Here is a 16519-nt window from a genome sequence, read left to right as displayed (position 1 = left end):
GACTATTATAGTGCCCAAGAATTCTACCCTGGTACTTGATACAAGAGAACTCTCTAGAAATTATCTTCCATCCATGGGATCAAAGAAGACAGAGGAGAGATTCTGAATGGTCCACTCTCTGAAAAACTTCTTGGAGAATGCTGCGTTGGCTGGGAATCAAACCCGGGTCAACTATTTGGAAGGCAGCTATGCTCACCATTACCAGTTAGACCAAACAGAAGATCGATAAACTGGACGTGCTGGTCCAGGAACGCAAATCTTAGGAACTGGAAGTGGTTCTTGAGGATTGGTACGTGAAGGGAGCATCCTTCAACTCTATCGTGATCATGAACTGCCCTTCTCGAACGAGGGGAAGAATGGACCTATTGTATCCCTCTTGAACGAGGGGACATTTAAAAACTTGTTTAAGCACTTCAGGTCCAAATCGGACGGAAAGTTCCCTCCTTCTTTGGAACCACAAAAAGGTTTTAATAGTATCTTAAACCTCTCACTGAGATAGGCACCGGCACAATAACTCCTAAGTGAACAGATCCTGTACGCACCACAGAAAGGCTTCCCTCTTTTCTGGTCAGGAAGACAGGAGAGAGAGAGAGAGGAGGAACTGCCTTTGGGTGGCTGTGACTTGAAACCTATCTTGTAACCCTGAGCTATGACCTCCAGGACCCATGGATCCTGCACGTCCCTGTACCAAGCGACTGAAAGGGCGACAGTCTGCCCCCTACTTGATCCAGAAGAGGACCGGGACCGCCCATTCATGCCGGCTTCTTGCTCTGCTTGGATTTATTCCAGGACTGAGCCGGCTTCCAAGAGCTCTTGGTTTGCTCAGGCTTAGCGGAGGACTGCTGACAAGGGATTTATCAAAACGAAAAGAACAAAAATGGTCCCTTAGACTCGTTCATATTCTCTTGAAGTAGAAGGGCACCCTTGCCCCCTGTGACGGTGGAGATAATGGAGTCCAGGCCTGGCCTAAACAAAATCATTCCCTTAAAGCGGAGGGAAAGAAGTCTAGACTTAAAAGTCATACCCGCAGACCATGACTTCAGCCAGAGCCCGACAGGCCTGAACAGAAATAGCTGAAGCCTTAGCATTTAGGCAAATAATCTACCTAATAGCATCACAAATAAAAGAATTATCAACCCTCAAGGCCGTTAGACTTTCCTGAGTAACGTTGAGGGGACACCCCCCCCCCGTTCAATCCTATAAGAAGTCACACCAAAAGGTAGTTTCTCCAGCAACCGCGGCAACGGCTGCCTCCAGTTGAAACAAATATCCCGTATGTTAAAACAACCTTTTTAACAGAGTTCCCATCCTTTATCCATGGGCTCTTAAAACAAAGAGCTATCCCTAAACGGGATAGTAATACGTTTAGGGAGGGTGAAGATAGCGCCATCCCCCTTTTAGGGACGGAACCACCCAACTCCATTTTTGAGTCCAGGACTGGGAACGAGTTGTTAAAGAGAGAAGAGAGGAACAATCCAGTTCCATTCATTCTTAATAATGTTCACAATCTAACAGGAGCAGGGAAGGATAAGGTACCACCCTGTCCTCAAACTTTATCCAATTTAGGAATCAAAGGTTCCTTAGTCAATTTGGCCTCTGGAACCACTGAATTCGCCAAAAAACTTCCTTTAGAAGAAAGCGCAAATTCCTAAAACTAAAGTCTGGTTCCTCCGCAGCTGGAGGTTTAGAGGCAACAGACTCCGACCCAGAATATTCAAACTCTGAAGTCTCAGAAAGAACTCCATTCTCTGATAACCCTATCAGTTAAATCCAATAAATTATCTGATGTACTCTGGGAAGGAGTGCAATATGTAACCTTTCGCTTGCGCTTAGCAGGGCGAGGTAAAGCATTAAAGGCCGCAGACACCTACACCACCGTCTGAGCTGCGCAGTAACGTCTGGTGAAAAAATGTCCCCCTCTGGATGGAGGAGCAGCAATGCTACGGGAAACTGCATGTGTAGAGAGATAAGCATGTAGGGGGGTACGCACCTCACTAGACGACAACTCCGCTCAGTGGTATCAAACATGTTTGATATTATCACATTATCAAGGCATATGGAACATAATTGAGTGGGCGGTACTAAGGCCTCCTCACAACAAACAGGAATTACTCTTTAGGAATAGAGGGAGTGCCCTCTAAGTAACAGAATCCTCCATCGCTAGTGCAATAACCAGAGAATTATAGACATAAAACATTTTATTCAAAAAAACTGCACCTTTACATCCCAATGGCTGGGGCACTCACCACCTCCCAGACAGTACAGAGAGTTAGGACTCCTCTCTGATAGATACCCGGTCAGGAAGAAGGAAAGACACATGGTGCACAATGCAGGACCGTCCCTGCTATGAGAAAAAGCACGCCAAGCTTGTAAGCTGCATGGCTCTCAAACTGAAAGTGAAACCTGTATATTCCATAACAGCCTATGAGCCCATAACATCTCACACATAAAAGCAGCATAAAATCAAACATAAAAGATTATTCCCCCTGTTCAATAATCCCTCTCAGGAGAATATTAACCCTTGATTCTATACAGATAAAAGGAGTCGCACTGTGACCCTGTCTTTTAGCGTTAGCATACATGTATAAAAAAATGAAACGATCTTATGAGGAATCTATGCCGTGGAACAGGAACACAGCCTTTCGTGACAGGTTAGTAGTATCGCTCCTGATATGGACTTGAGAGCAGAAAGCAGGTAGCTAAACTCATCAACGCCGATTGCTTATGGAGCTGTAAATCTGAGTCGGGATGGTTTCACAGAGACGACACTCCCTGCATCTCCGGACTCTAACTTTCACCCATGCTCTCACTGAGAGGCTGACAGGACTACTTAAAACTCCAGTCCCATTGCAAAGAGTACTACCCTCGATAAGAAACTACTTCAAATCTTCCAACACTTCTCTGCTAGCCTCCTGTGACGAAAGGCAAAGAATGACTGGGGAGTGGGGGAGGTAGTTAAGCCTTTGGCTGGGGTGCCTTTGCCTCCTTCTGGTGGCAAGGTTCTTAATTCCTACAAGTAATGAATGAAGCAGTGGACTCTGCTCCCATTAAGATGGAAATGATAATTTATTATCATTTATAGTGTGCCAACAGATTCTTGTTTTATATTAAAAAATATATAACATTAAAATATAGTGAAAGATAGACTTTTATGAAAATGTACAGTTAAATGCCTAAAAACACAGAAACAAAAACCTAATCTAATCTCATCCCAAAAAAAGGGAGAAAAATATATTTTCTGCAAGGTAAAGTTTCTTGTTTTTCCCTTTTATGTAACTTACATCCACAGCTCATACATAAGCAACAAATAAAGAACAGCAAGTCAAACTATAAACTTTAGAGGCCATTAAAGGGATATGAAACCCAAATTTTTTCTTTCATGATTCAGATAGAGCATGTAATTTAAGCAACTTTCTAATTTAATTCTATAATCAATTTCTTTGTTCTCTATGGTATCTTTATTTGAAAAGCAGGGATATAAGCTTAAGAGCCGGCCCATTTTTGATTCAGCACTTTGGGTAACGCTTGCAGATTGGTGGCTACATTTAGCAATGTTCTACATAGTTAAAAAAACACTGCTGCCATAGAGTAGGGTTCTTCAAAAAAACAGGTCTATCTACCTATCTATTGGGTACTTATAGAGCGCGAATGAATCACCCGTGAGGGTCTCAAGGCGCTAAGGGAAGCGGATAGCAGGAGGGGGGTGGAGGGGGTGGGCGTTCAGCCAAAGAGCCAGGTTTTGAGGTCCTTTCTGAACTTTGTAAGGGAGGTGGATTGTCTGAGGTGCAGCGGGAGGGTGTTCCATGTCTTTGATGCCATGTGGGAGAAGGATCTTCCACCCGCTGTGGATTTGCTGATGCGGGGGATGACTGGGAGTGTGTGGTATGTGTCTTATTACCTTTTACAACACTTTCAAGTTTGACTATAATTAGGAATAAAGTATGCATACATGTCAGTCCCTTATACAACAAGATATCAGAAACAATTTTGGCAAATACTTCAGAAATTTTCAGACCAAGCATAAAAAGAGGGCCGTGAATGTATGTGGTATCATGGCACTCTGTGTTAGGGAAAAAAAAGTTTGACTGCTATAGAAAATGTACACGCTCCAAAGCTCCTATCAACCTTCCTTAGTTTAGTTTTCATCAAAGAATACCAAAAGAACAAAACAAAAGCAAATTGGAAAGTTAAAATTGCATGCTCTATCTGAATCATGAAAGTTTAATTGTGACTTAAATGTCAATTTAAGCTTTGAAAAAATGTAACAATTGGGTAAATTTTACACAGGGGACATTTAATTAAAACAAATTTACTTTAGACATATAAAATGTTGTGTGCATACAGCTAGAATTTATAATTTACATATATATGTATATACACACACACACAGAGTTAAAAGGATCAGTAGTCTAATGTCTAACTAAATTTCAACTCAATATGTATACAGAAACATACGTGTGTGTATATATATATATATATATATATATATATACACACACATACATATATATATATATATATATATATATATATATATATACATACACATAGATATACATACACATATATATATATATATATATATATATATATACATACATACACATACTCTCCATGTTATCAATTTTTATTTTACTTAACTACTACACAAATAAGACAAACCAAAATGTAAGATTCCTTAAACTCAAAGCTACAACTGACCTTTATTTCTGATGGGAAGGTTTGTAGCAACATTAGCAGGGGGTTTGTCTGGTTCCTGGGGTGGGACGACCATTGGCAGTGCCTGCATTGGTACACGAGGCGCCTAAAACATTGTAAAAACGGTCATTTCTAACATTTGCATGATTTGGCTAACTATTCTGTTTCTCTATTAAAACAGTGATACAAACACACAAAATGAAAAACTAATTTGCTTACATCAATTTTTTTAAGGAAGGATATTTTTTTTTTTACCTATGCACAATGGAAAAATGCAACTGTAAATTTGATAATAGACCAACAACAGGCAATCCACTTAGAATTAGACTTATTATAAATAATCAGTCATTAGTTACCCGGTTCAGGTCATGGGAAGGAGGTGTGAACTGTGTAACATCAGGTGGAGGAGCTGAGAGAAGATTATTGGGATAGTCCAACAGGTAGCAAACAACACTTGTGTGACCACCTTTGGCAGCTTCAATAAGCATTGTCGAACCATCCTTTAAAACAAAAAAAATAAAAGCAATCAATCTAATATTTCAATAAAAGTAGATTAGGTTTAGTACGAAATGTGAAAAAATAAAGATACATGACATTTTTCTTATAAAATTATTCATAAAAGAATTTTTAGACCACTAAACTTTTCAGCAAAATAGCAGTTTGTCAAATTAGTGCTACGCCATCTGTAAAATTTAGTTACAAGCAGAGATTAGAAACCTAACACTTGAAAATATTACACAAAATGTTTTTACAAAAGTGGCTATTTATTTAGACAGCATATTATAATGCAAAAGGAGAGAGAGAGAGAGAGAGAGAGAGAGAGAGAGAGAGAGAGAGAGAGAGAGAGAGATTGAGATTATTCAAAAAGTCTACATCAAATAACATTCTACATAACAGTGAACATTTTACTGGTATAAGATTTAATTGGAAAGGGGATTACCAACTATTATTGGAATTATTTAAAATTATGGTTATAAAAAAAAAAAAAAAAAAAAGTACACACTTGCATTTTGTCAGATTTGAAAGTTATTAAATGCTCAGTTTACAAACTAAAGCATTAAAAGGACATTCAATATTTTAGACATATATATCTCTGCATTTATGCACCAAATACAAAAAATCTGCAACCAAAATAAATGTTGCCTAGGTATTTAAATCAAACTCCTTAAAAAAAAATAGAGAGTATTTTAGATACAGATGCAAAGCTGTCGATATACAAATTAAAGAAGGACCAGGGTTCTGAAGTTTTTGGTGCCGTGTAAAAACAATTTTAAGAGGTAAAATAAATAAAGTATATTGCAAAGTTTTTTCTATGCATAACTGAACATTAGATGGGGAATTCAGCTTTGAGCTTAACGTATCTATAAGTCATACACTTAAAGGTGTCCACACAACAGCCATTTGATAAACAAAGAATCATTGTACCTTTAATCTATGTGTGGGATCTGCCCCATGCGCTAGAAGTAACTCAACTACAGCCAAATGCCCTCCAGCACAGGCAAGAGAGAGCACTGTATGATCATTGTTCAGTGTTGTCCGGTTAACATTTGCACCTAAAAAGAACAGAACAGGTTAATAAGGAGATCTGTAAAAGTTTTCGATCATTTTGAAATTGAAAGTGTGCTAACAGAAATGAACATTAACCAGTAAAACTAATGTGAATTTTAATCTTCCCTTTAAGAAGACATGTTGAAAAACAAATGCAGAACAAGTTAACACAGAATACTTAATTTTGTTCATATTAATTTCCTTGTTGGGAGCATTCACTGTCTGTGAAGTGTGCCCCCTCACTTTGTGACTATTTAGCTGGTCCAGGAGGAGACAAACTCTAGGGGTTTAATTCACTTGTACTTACCTGGGAAAAAAATTATGTAAATAAATTGGCAGCATAGAAGAATATCTCTGGTCTTACTAGTACTCTCACATACTCCTTTGCTGTATAATACATATACTGTAAAATCTAGTAATGTTGGGAGTGACTTCACATTTATCTATAAAATACCCAGGTGTACTAAGTGTGCCCACAAGGAAAAGGCCAAGTTTATTAAAAACAAAAAAAATGAATGTTTCATAACATTCTAGGTTTTATTTGAATTCTGTAAATGAAGACTGGACCCTTTGAAAGGAGCATAGGGACTACAAACCAACTTAGTTAAGATTAAAGAAAAATGAAAGTCTGGTGAGTGTTAAATAAGGAACTGAATAAAGAGATTAACCATGAAAACAATAAATGTTCTTTACTCAAGCATTTAACAAATTCCTTCCATACTTTCCTTCAAGGCCCAATCATGAAACTACAGTGAATGAGAAATTAAAATTGTTGTCTTGCACAGGTCCTTGGAAAAACAATGTATGCTTACCAGATAAATTCCTTTCCTTCCAGATAGGGAGAGTCCACAACTTCATTCCTTACTGTTGGGAAATACAACTGGCAACCAGGAGGCAAAGACACCCCAGCCAAAGGCTTAAATATCCCTCCCACTTCCTCATTACCCCAGTCATTCTGCCGAGGGAACAAGGAAAAGTAGGAGAAACATTAGGTGCTAGAGGAATAAAATAAATAGGGGACAGCCCGTAGACAAGAAAAAACGGGCGGGGGCCGTGGACTCTCCCCATCAGGAAGGAAAAGAATTTATCTGGTAAGCATAAATTACGTTTTACTTCCTAAGATAGTGAGAGTCCACGGCTTCATTCCTTACTGTTGGGAAAACTATACCCAAGCTCCAGAGGACACTGAACAAATAACGGGAGGGAACAGAGGCGGACCCTATTCTGAGGGCACCACAGCCTGCAAAACTTTTCTCCCGAAAGCGGCTTCAGCCGAAGCAAAAACATCAAACTTGTAAAATTTTTGAATAGGTATGTAAGGAGGACCAGGTAGCCGCCTTACAAATCTGATCCAGAGAGGCCTCATTCTTAAAGGCCCAAGAGGAAGCCACTGCTCTAGTGGAATGAGCCGTTATCCTCTCAGGAGGGCGATGCCCCGCTGTCTCGTAAGCTAAACAAATGACACTCCTTAATCAAAAAGAAAGGGAAGTCGAAGTAGCCTTCTGCCCCTTACGCTTCCCCAGACAACAAAGAGGAAGATTGTCTAAACTCCATAGAAGCCTGAAGAAAGAACTTCAAGGCGCAAACCACATCCAAATTGTGAAGTAAGCGTTCCTTCGATGGAGGATAGGACGCAAGGAAGGAACCACAATCTCCTTATTGATGTTGCGATCTGACACAACCTTAGGAAGAAAACCTAATTTAGTACGTAAAACTGCCTTATCTGCATGAAAAATCAGATAAGGGAGCTCACATTGCAAAGCAGAGACTTCAGAAACTCTGCACGCAGAGGCAATAGCCAATAAAAAGAGAACCTTCCAAGATAATTTAATGTTAACGGAATGCAGAGGCTCAAATGGAACCTGTTGCAAAACTCAAGATTGAGGCTCAAAGGAGGAGCCCCAGATCTAAACACAGGTCTGATCCTAATCAGAGCCTTAAAGGACTGCACGTCTGGAAGCTCAGCCAGTCTCTTGTGCAAACAAACCGACAGTGCCGAAATCTGTCCCCTCAGGGTAGTAGCAAAAAGGCCCTTCTGCAGCCCATCCTGGAGAAAAGATAAGATCCTGGCAATCTTAACTCTGTGCCAGGAAAAAAAAAACCACACTCTTCACACCTTGTAGTAGATACATAGAGTAACTGGTTTACAAGCAATCTCCACGCAGTCAGCCTCAGAGAATCTAGATGTTGATTAACAAATGGACCTTGTTTCAACAGGTCTCTGCGACAAGTTAACTTCCACGGAAGAGATGATGACATCCCCACTAGATCGGCGAACCACGTCTTTCGTTGCCACGATGGAACAATCAGGATTACTGATACCCGCGCTCCTGCTTGATGTGGGCCACCACTCGAGGAAGAAGAGGTAATGGAGGAAAAATATAGGAGTTTGAATCTCCAGGGCACTGCTAGTGCATCTATTAGATCCGCTTGGGGATCTCTCGACCCATACCTGGGTAGCTTGGTATTGAGACGGGACGCCATGAGATCCATCTCCAGTGTCCCCAACTCGCTGCATATCTCTGCAAATATCTCGGGATGGAGAGACCATTCCCTTGGATGGAAGGATTGACTGCTTAGAAAATCTGCCTCCCAGTTGTCCAAACCCGGAATGTGGATCGCTGAAAGCAAACAGCTGTGGGTCTCCGCCTACTCCAGAGTCTGAGATACCTTCTTCATCGCCAAGGAACTTCTCGTTCCCCCCCGATGGTTGATGTAAGCCACCAAGGTTATATTTTCTGATTGGAAGCTAATAAACTGGGATAAACCCAGAAGTGGCCAAGCCTTCAAGGTCTTGAAGATTGCCCGTAGTTTCAAAATATTGATCGGGAGGGAGGACGACTCTTGAGTCCACAACCCCCCCGTGCTTACCTGTGCTCCCCATCTGGATAGGCTTGCGTCCGTAGCCACAATCTCCCAGGATGGTCTTAAAGGGACAGTAAACACCAGAATTTTTGATGTTTAAAAACAGAATTTATGTTTACCTGATAAATTACTTTCTCCAACGGTGTGTCCGGTCCACGGCGTCATCCTTACTTGTGGGATATTCTCTTCCCCAACAGGAAATGGCAAAGAGCCCAGCAAAGCTGGTCACATGATCCCTCCTAGGCTCCGCTTTCCCCAGTCATTCGACCGACGTAAAGGAGGAATATTTGCATAGGAGAAATCATATGATACCGTGGTGACTGTAGTTAAAGAAAATAAATTATCAGACCTGATTAAAAAACCAGGGCGGGCCGTGGACCGGACACACCGTTGGAGAAAGTAATTTATCAGGTAAACATAAATTCTGTTTTCTCCAACATAGGTGTGTCCGGTCCACGGCGTCATCCTTACTTGTGGGAACCAATACCAAAACTTTAGGACACGGATGAAGGGAGGGAGCAAATCAGGTCACCTAGATGGAAGGCACCACGGCTTGCAAAACCTTTCTCCCAAAAATAGCCTCAGAAGAAGCAAAAGTATCAAATTTGTAAAATTTTGTAAAAGTGTGCAGTGAAGACCAAGTCGCTGCCTTACATATCTGATCAACAGAAGCCTCGTTCTTGAAGGCCCATGTGGAAGCCACAGCCCTAGTGGAATGAGCTGTGATTCTTTCAGGAGGCTGCCGTCCGGCAGTCTCGTAAGCCAATCTGATGATGCTTTTAAGCCAAAAAGAGAGAGAGGTAGAAGTTGCTTTTTGACCTCTCCTTTTACCAGAATAAACAACAAACAAGGAAGATGTTTGTCTAAAATCCTTTGTAGCATCTAAATAGAATTTTAGAGCACGAACTACATCCAAATTGTGCAACAAACGTTCCTTCTTTGAAACTGGATTCGGACACAAAGAAGGCACGACTATCTCCTGGTTAATGTTTTTGTTAGAAACAACTTTCGGAAGAAAACCAGGTTTAGTACGCAAAACCACCTTATCTGCATGGAACACCAGATAAGGAGGAGAACACTGCAGAGCAGATAATTCTGAAACTCTTCTAGCAGAAGAAATTGCAACCAAAAACAAAACTTTCCAAGATAATAACTTAATATCAACGGAATGTAAGGGTTCAAACGGAACCCCCTGAAGAACTGAAAGAATTAAATTGAGACTCCAAGGAGGAGTCAAAGGTTTGTAAACAGGCTTGATTCTAACCAGAGCCTGAACAAAGGCTTGAACATCTGGCACAGCTGCCAGCTTTTTGTGAAGTAACACAGACAAGGCAGAAATCTGTCCCTTCAAAGAACTTGCAGATAATCCTTTCTCCAAACCTTCTTGAAGAAAGGATAGAATCTTAGGAATTTTTATCTTGTCCCAAGGGAATCCTTTAGATTCACACCAACAGATATATTTTTTCCATATTTTGTGGTAGATTTTTCTAGTTACAGGCTTTCTGGCCTGAACAAGAGTATCAATGACAGAATCTGAGAACCCTCGCTTTGATAAGATCAAGCGTTCAATCTCCAAGCAGTCAGTTGGAGTGAGACCAGATTCGGATGTTCGAACGGACCTTGAACAAGAAGGTCTCGTCTCAAAGGTAGCTTCCATGGTGGAGCCGATGACATATTCACCAGGTCTGCATACTAAGTCCTGCGTAGCCACGCAGGAGCTATCAAGATCACCGATGCCCTCTCCTGATTGATCCTGGCTACCAGCCTGGGGATGAGAGGAAACGGCGGGAATACATAAGCTAGTTTGAAGGTCCAAGGTGCTACTAGTGCATCTACTAGAGTCGCCTTGGGATCCCTGGATCTGGACCCGTAGCAAGGAACCTTGAAGTTCTGACGAGAGGCCATCAGATCCATGTCTGGAATGCCCCACAATTGAGTAATTTGGGCAAAGATTTCCGGATGGAGTTCCCACTCCCCCGGATGAAATGTCTGACGACTCAGAAAATCCGCTTCCCAATTTTCCACTCCTGGGATGTGGATTGCAGACAAGTGGCAGGAGTGAGTCTCCGCCCATTGAATGATTTTGGTCACTTCTTCCATCGCCAGGGAACTCCTTGTTCCCCCCTGATGGTTGATGTACGCAACAGTTGTCATGTTGTCTGATTGAAACCGTATGAACTTGGCCTTTGCTAGCTGAGGCCAAGCCTTGAGAGCATTGAATATCGCTCTCAGTTCCAGAATATTTATCGGGAGAAGAGATTCTTCCCGAGACCAAAGACCCTGAGCTTTCAGGGGTCCCCAGACCGCGCCCCAGCCCACCAGACTGGCGTCGGTCGTGACAATGACCCACTCTGGTCTGCGGAAGCTCATCCCCTGTGACAGGTTGTCCAGGGACAGCCACCAACGGAGTGAATCTCTGGTCCTCTGATCTACTTGTATCGTCGGAGACAAGTCTGTATAGTCCCCATTCCACTGACTGAGCATGCACAGTTGTAATGGTCTTAGATGAATTCGCGCAAAAGGAACTATGTCCATTGCCGCTACCATCAAACCTATTACTTCCATGCACTGCGCTATGGAAGGAAGAGGAACAGAATGAAGTATTTGACAAGAGTTTAGAAGTTTTGATTTTCTGGCCTCTGTCAGAAAAATCCTCATTTCTAAGGAGTCTATTATTGTTCCCAAGAAGGGAACCCTTGTTGACGGAGATAGAGAACTTTTTTCTACGTTCACTTTCCACCCGTGAGATCTGAGAAAGGCCAGGACAATGTCCGTGTGAGCCTTTGCTTGTGGAAGGGACGACGCTTGAATCAGTATGTCGTCCAAGTAAGGTACTACTGCAATGCGCCTTGGTCTTAGCACCGCTAGAAGGGACCCTAGTACCTTTGTGAAAATTCTCGGCGCAGTGGCTAATCCGAACGGAAGTGCCACAAACTGGTAATGCTTGTCCAGAAATGCAAACCTTAGGAACCGATGATGTTCCTTGTGGATAGGAATATGTAGATACGCATCCTTTAAATCCACCGTGGTCATGAATTGACCTTCCTGGATGGAAGGAAGAATTGTTCGAATGGTTTCCATTTTGAACGATGGAACCTTGAGAAACTTGTTTAGGTTCTTGAGATCTAAGATTGGTCTGAATGTTCCCTCTTTTTTGGGAACTACGAACAGATTGGAGTAGAACCCCATCCCTTGTTCTCCTAATGGAACAGGATGAATCACTCCCATTTTTAACAGGTCTTCTACACAATGTAAGAATGCCTGTTTTTTTATGTGGTCTGAAGACAATTGAGACCTGTGGAACCTCCCCCTTGGGGGAAGCCCCTTGAATTCCAGAAGATAACCATGGGAGACTATTTCTAGCGCCCAAGGATCCAGAACATCTCTTGCCCAAGCCTGAGCGAAGAGAGAGAGTCTGCCCCCCACCAGATCCGGTCCCGGATCGGGGGCCAACATCTCATGCTGTCTTGGTAGCAGTGGCAGGTTTCTTGGCCTGCTTACCTTTGTTCCAGCCTTGCATTGGCCTCCAGGCTGGCTTGGCTTGAGAAGTATTACCCTCTTGCTTAGAGGACGTAGCACTTGGGGCTGGTCCGTTTCTGCGAAAGGGACGAAAATTAGGTTTATTTTTGGCCTTGAAAGACCTATCCTGAGGAAGGGCGTGGCCCTTGCCCCCAGTGATATCAGAAATAATCTCTTTCAAGTCAGGGCCAAACAGCGTTTTCCCCTTGAAAGGAATGTTAAGCAATTTGTTCTTGGAAGACGCATCCGCTGACCAAGATTTTAGCACAATAGCAAACCCAGAATTTTTCGCCGCTAATCTAGCCAATTGCAAAGTGGCGTCTAGGGTGAAAGAGTTAGCCAATTTGAGAGCATGAATTCTGTCCAAAATCTCCTCATAAGAAGAATCTTTATTGAGCGCCTTTTCTAGTTCATCGAACCAGAAACACGCTGCTGTAGTGACAGGAACAATGCATGAAATTGGTTGTAGAAGGTAACCTTGCTGAACAAACATCTTTTTAAGCAAACCCTCTAATTTTTTATCCATAGGATCTTTGAAAGCACAACTATCTTCTATGGGTATAGTGGTGCGTTTGTTTAGAGTAGAAACCGCCCCCTCGACCTTGGGGACTGTCTACCATAAGTCCTTTCTGGGGTCGACCATAGGAAACAATTTCTTAAATATAGGGGGAGGGACGAAAGGTATGCCGGGCCTTTGCCATTCTTTATTTACAATGTCCGCCACCCGCTTGGGTATAGGAAAAGCTTCGGGGGGCCCCGGGACCTCTAGGAACTTGTCCATTTTACATAATTTCTCTGGAATGACCAAATTCTCACAATCATCCAGAGTAGATAACACCTCCTTAAGCAGGGCGCGGAGATGTTCCAATTTAAATTTAAATGTAATCACATCAGGTTCAGCTTGTTGAGAAATTTTCCCTGAATCTGAAATTTCTCCCTCAGACAAAACCTCCCTGGCCCCCTCAGACTGGTGTAGGGGCACTTCAGAACCAATATCATCAGCGTCCTCATGCTCTTCAGTATTTTCTAAAACAGAGCAGTCGCGCTTTCGCTGATAAGTGGGCATTTTGGCTAAAATGTTTTTGATAGAATTATCCATTACAGCCGTTAATTGTTGCATAGTAAGGAGTATTGGCGCACTAGATGTACTAGGGGCCTCCTGTGTGGGCAAGACTGGTGTAGACGAAGGAGGGGATGATGCAGTACCATGCTTACTCCCCTCACTTGAGGAATCATCTTGGGCATCATTTTCTCTAAATTTTGTGTCACATAAATCACATCTATTTAAATGAGAAGGAACCTTGGCTTCCCCACATACAGAACACAGTCTATCTGGTAGTTCAGACATGTTAAACAGGCATAAACTTGATAACAAAGTACAAAAAACGTTTTAAAATAAAACCGTTACTGTCACTTTAAATTTTAAACTGAACACACTTTATTACTGCAAATGTGAAAAAGTATGAAGGAATTGTTCAAAATTCACCAAAATTTCACCACAGTGTCTTAAAGCCTTAAAAGTATTGCACACCAAATTTGAAACGGAACCGGAGCCGTTTTTATATTTAACCCCTTTACAGTCCCTGGTATCTGCTTTGCTGAGACCCAACCAAGCCCAAAGGGGAATACGATACCAAATGACGCCTTCAGAAAGTCTTTTCTATGTATCAGAGCTCCTCACACATGCATCTGCATGTCATACTTCCCAAAAACAAGTGCGCAATAGAGGCGCGAAAATGAGGCTCTGCCTATGATTAGGGAAAGCCCCTAGAGAATAAGGTGTCCAATACAGTGCCTGCCGGTTATTTTACATAATTCCCAAGAATAAAATAATTCCTCAAAGCTATGAAGTATAAAATATGCTTATATATCAATCGTTTTAGCCCAGAAAATGTCTACAGTCTTAAAAGTCCTTGTGAAGCCCTTTTTTTCTTTATGTAATAAAAATGGCTTACCGGATCCCATAGGGAAAATGACAGCTTCCAGCATTACATCGTCTTGTTAGAAATGTGTCATACCTCAAGCAGCAAAAGTCTGCTCACTGTTTCCCCCAACTGAAGTTAATTCCTCTCAACAGTCCTGTGTGGAAACAGCCATCGATTTTAGTAACGGTTGCTAAAATCATTTTCCTCTTACAAACAGAAATCTTCATCTCTTTTCTGTTTCAGAGTAAATAGTACATACCAGCACTATTTTAAAATAACAAACTCTAAGCCATCTCCGTGGAGATGTTGCCTGTACAACGGCAAAGAGAATGACTGGGGAAGGCGGAGCCTAGGAGGGATCATGTGACCAGCTTTGCTGGGCTCTTTGCCATTTCCTGTTGGGGAAGAGAATATCCCACAAGTAAGGATGACGCCGTGGACCGGACACACCTATGTTGGAGAAAAACAGAATTTATGTTTACCTGATAAATTTCTTTCTCCAACGGTGTGTCCGGTCCACGGCGTCATCCTTACTTGTGGGATATTCTCTTCCCCAACAGGAAATGGCAAAGAGCCCAGCAAAGCTGGTCACATGATCCCTCCTAGGCTCCGCCTACCCCAGTCATTCGACCGACGTTAAGGAGGAATATTTGCATAGGAGAAACCATATGGTACCGTGGTGACTGTAGTTAAAGAAAATAAATTATCAGACCTGAGTAAAAAAACCAGGGCGGGCCGTGGACCGGACACACCGTTGGAGAAAGAAATTTATCAGGTAAACATAAATTCTGTTTTCTCCAACATAGGTGTGTCCGGTCCACGGCGTCATCCTTACTTGTGGGAACCAATACCAAAGCTTTAGGACACGGATGAAGGGAGGGAGCAAATCAGGTCACCTAAATGGAAGGCACCACGGCTTGCAAAACCTTTCTCCCAAAAATAGCCTCAGAAGAAGCAAAAGTATCAAACTTGTAAAATTTGGTAAAAGTGTGCAGTGAAGACCAAGTCGCTGCCCTACATATCTGATCAACAGAAGCCTCGTTCTTGAAGGCCCATGTGGAAGCCACAGCCCTAGTGGAATGAGCTGTGATTCTTTCGGGAGGCTGCCGTCCGGCAGTCTCGTAAGCCAATCTGATGATGCTTTTAATCCAAAAAGAGAGAGAGGTAGAAGTTGCTTTTTGACCTCTCCTTTTACCTGAATAAACAACAAACAAGGAAGATGTTTGTCTAAAATCCTTTGTAGCATCTAAATAGAATTTTAGAGCGCGAACAACATCCAAATTGTGCAACAAACGTTCCTTCTTTGAAACTGGTTTCGGACACAGAGAAGGTACGATAATCTCCTGGTTAATGTTTTTGTTAGAAACAACTTTTGGAAGAAAACCAGGTTTAGTACGTAAAACCACCTTATCTGCATGGAACACCAGATAAGGAGAAGAACACTGCAGAGCAGATAATTCTGAAACTCTTCTAGCAGAAGAAATTGCAACTAAAAACAAAACTTTCCAAGATAATAACTTAATATCAACGGAATGTAAGGGTTCAAACGGAACCCCCTGAAGAACTGAAAGAACTAAATTGAGACTCCAAGGAGGAGTCAAAGGTTTGTAAACAGGCTTGATTCTAACCAGAGCCTGAACAAAGGCTTGAACATCTGGCACAGTTGCCAGTTTTTTGTGAAGTAACACCGACAAGGCGGAAATCTGTCCCTTCAGGGAACTTGCAGATAATCCTTTTTCCAATCCTTCTTGAAGGAAGGATAGAATCCTAGGAATCTTAACCTTGTCCCAAGGGAATCCCTTAGATTCACACCAACAGATATATTTTTTCCAAATCTTGTGGTAAATCTTTCGAGTTACAGGCTTTCTGGCCTGAACAAGAGTATCGATAACAGAATCTGAGAATCCTCGCTTCGATAAAATCAAGCGTTCAATCTCCAAGCAGTCAGCTGGAGTGAAACCAGA

At 42.0% G+C, this 16519-nt stretch overlaps 1 protein-coding gene across 4 annotated transcripts in view; it reads right to left on the bottom strand.

The window, feature by feature from the left end:
• ANKRD17 (ankyrin repeat domain 17) overlaps nt 1–16519 on the bottom strand; it is a 584488-nt gene that overhangs the window by 380465 nt on the left and 187504 nt on the right. For all 4 annotated transcript variants that reach the window (XM_053703322.1, XM_053703325.1, XM_053703327.1 and 1 more), the window contains exons 12-14: nt 6124–6251; nt 5055–5198; nt 4702–4804 (exon numbers count right to left, since the gene is read on the bottom strand). In XM_053703322.1, the coding sequence (XP_053559297.1) occupies nt 4702–4804; nt 5055–5198; nt 6124–6251 (375 nt within the window). The remainder of the gene's footprint in view (nt 1–4701; nt 4805–5054; nt 5199–6123; nt 6252–16519) is intronic.

This window comes from Bombina bombina, chromosome 2, assembly GCF_027579735.1.
Source record: "Bombina bombina isolate aBomBom1 chromosome 2, aBomBom1.pri, whole genome shotgun sequence".
Classification (NCBI taxonomy): Eukaryota; Metazoa; Chordata; class Amphibia; order Anura; family Bombinatoridae; genus Bombina; species Bombina bombina.
Note: the sequence above shows the minus strand (reverse complement) of the source record. Positions and strands in the feature narration are given on the sequence as shown.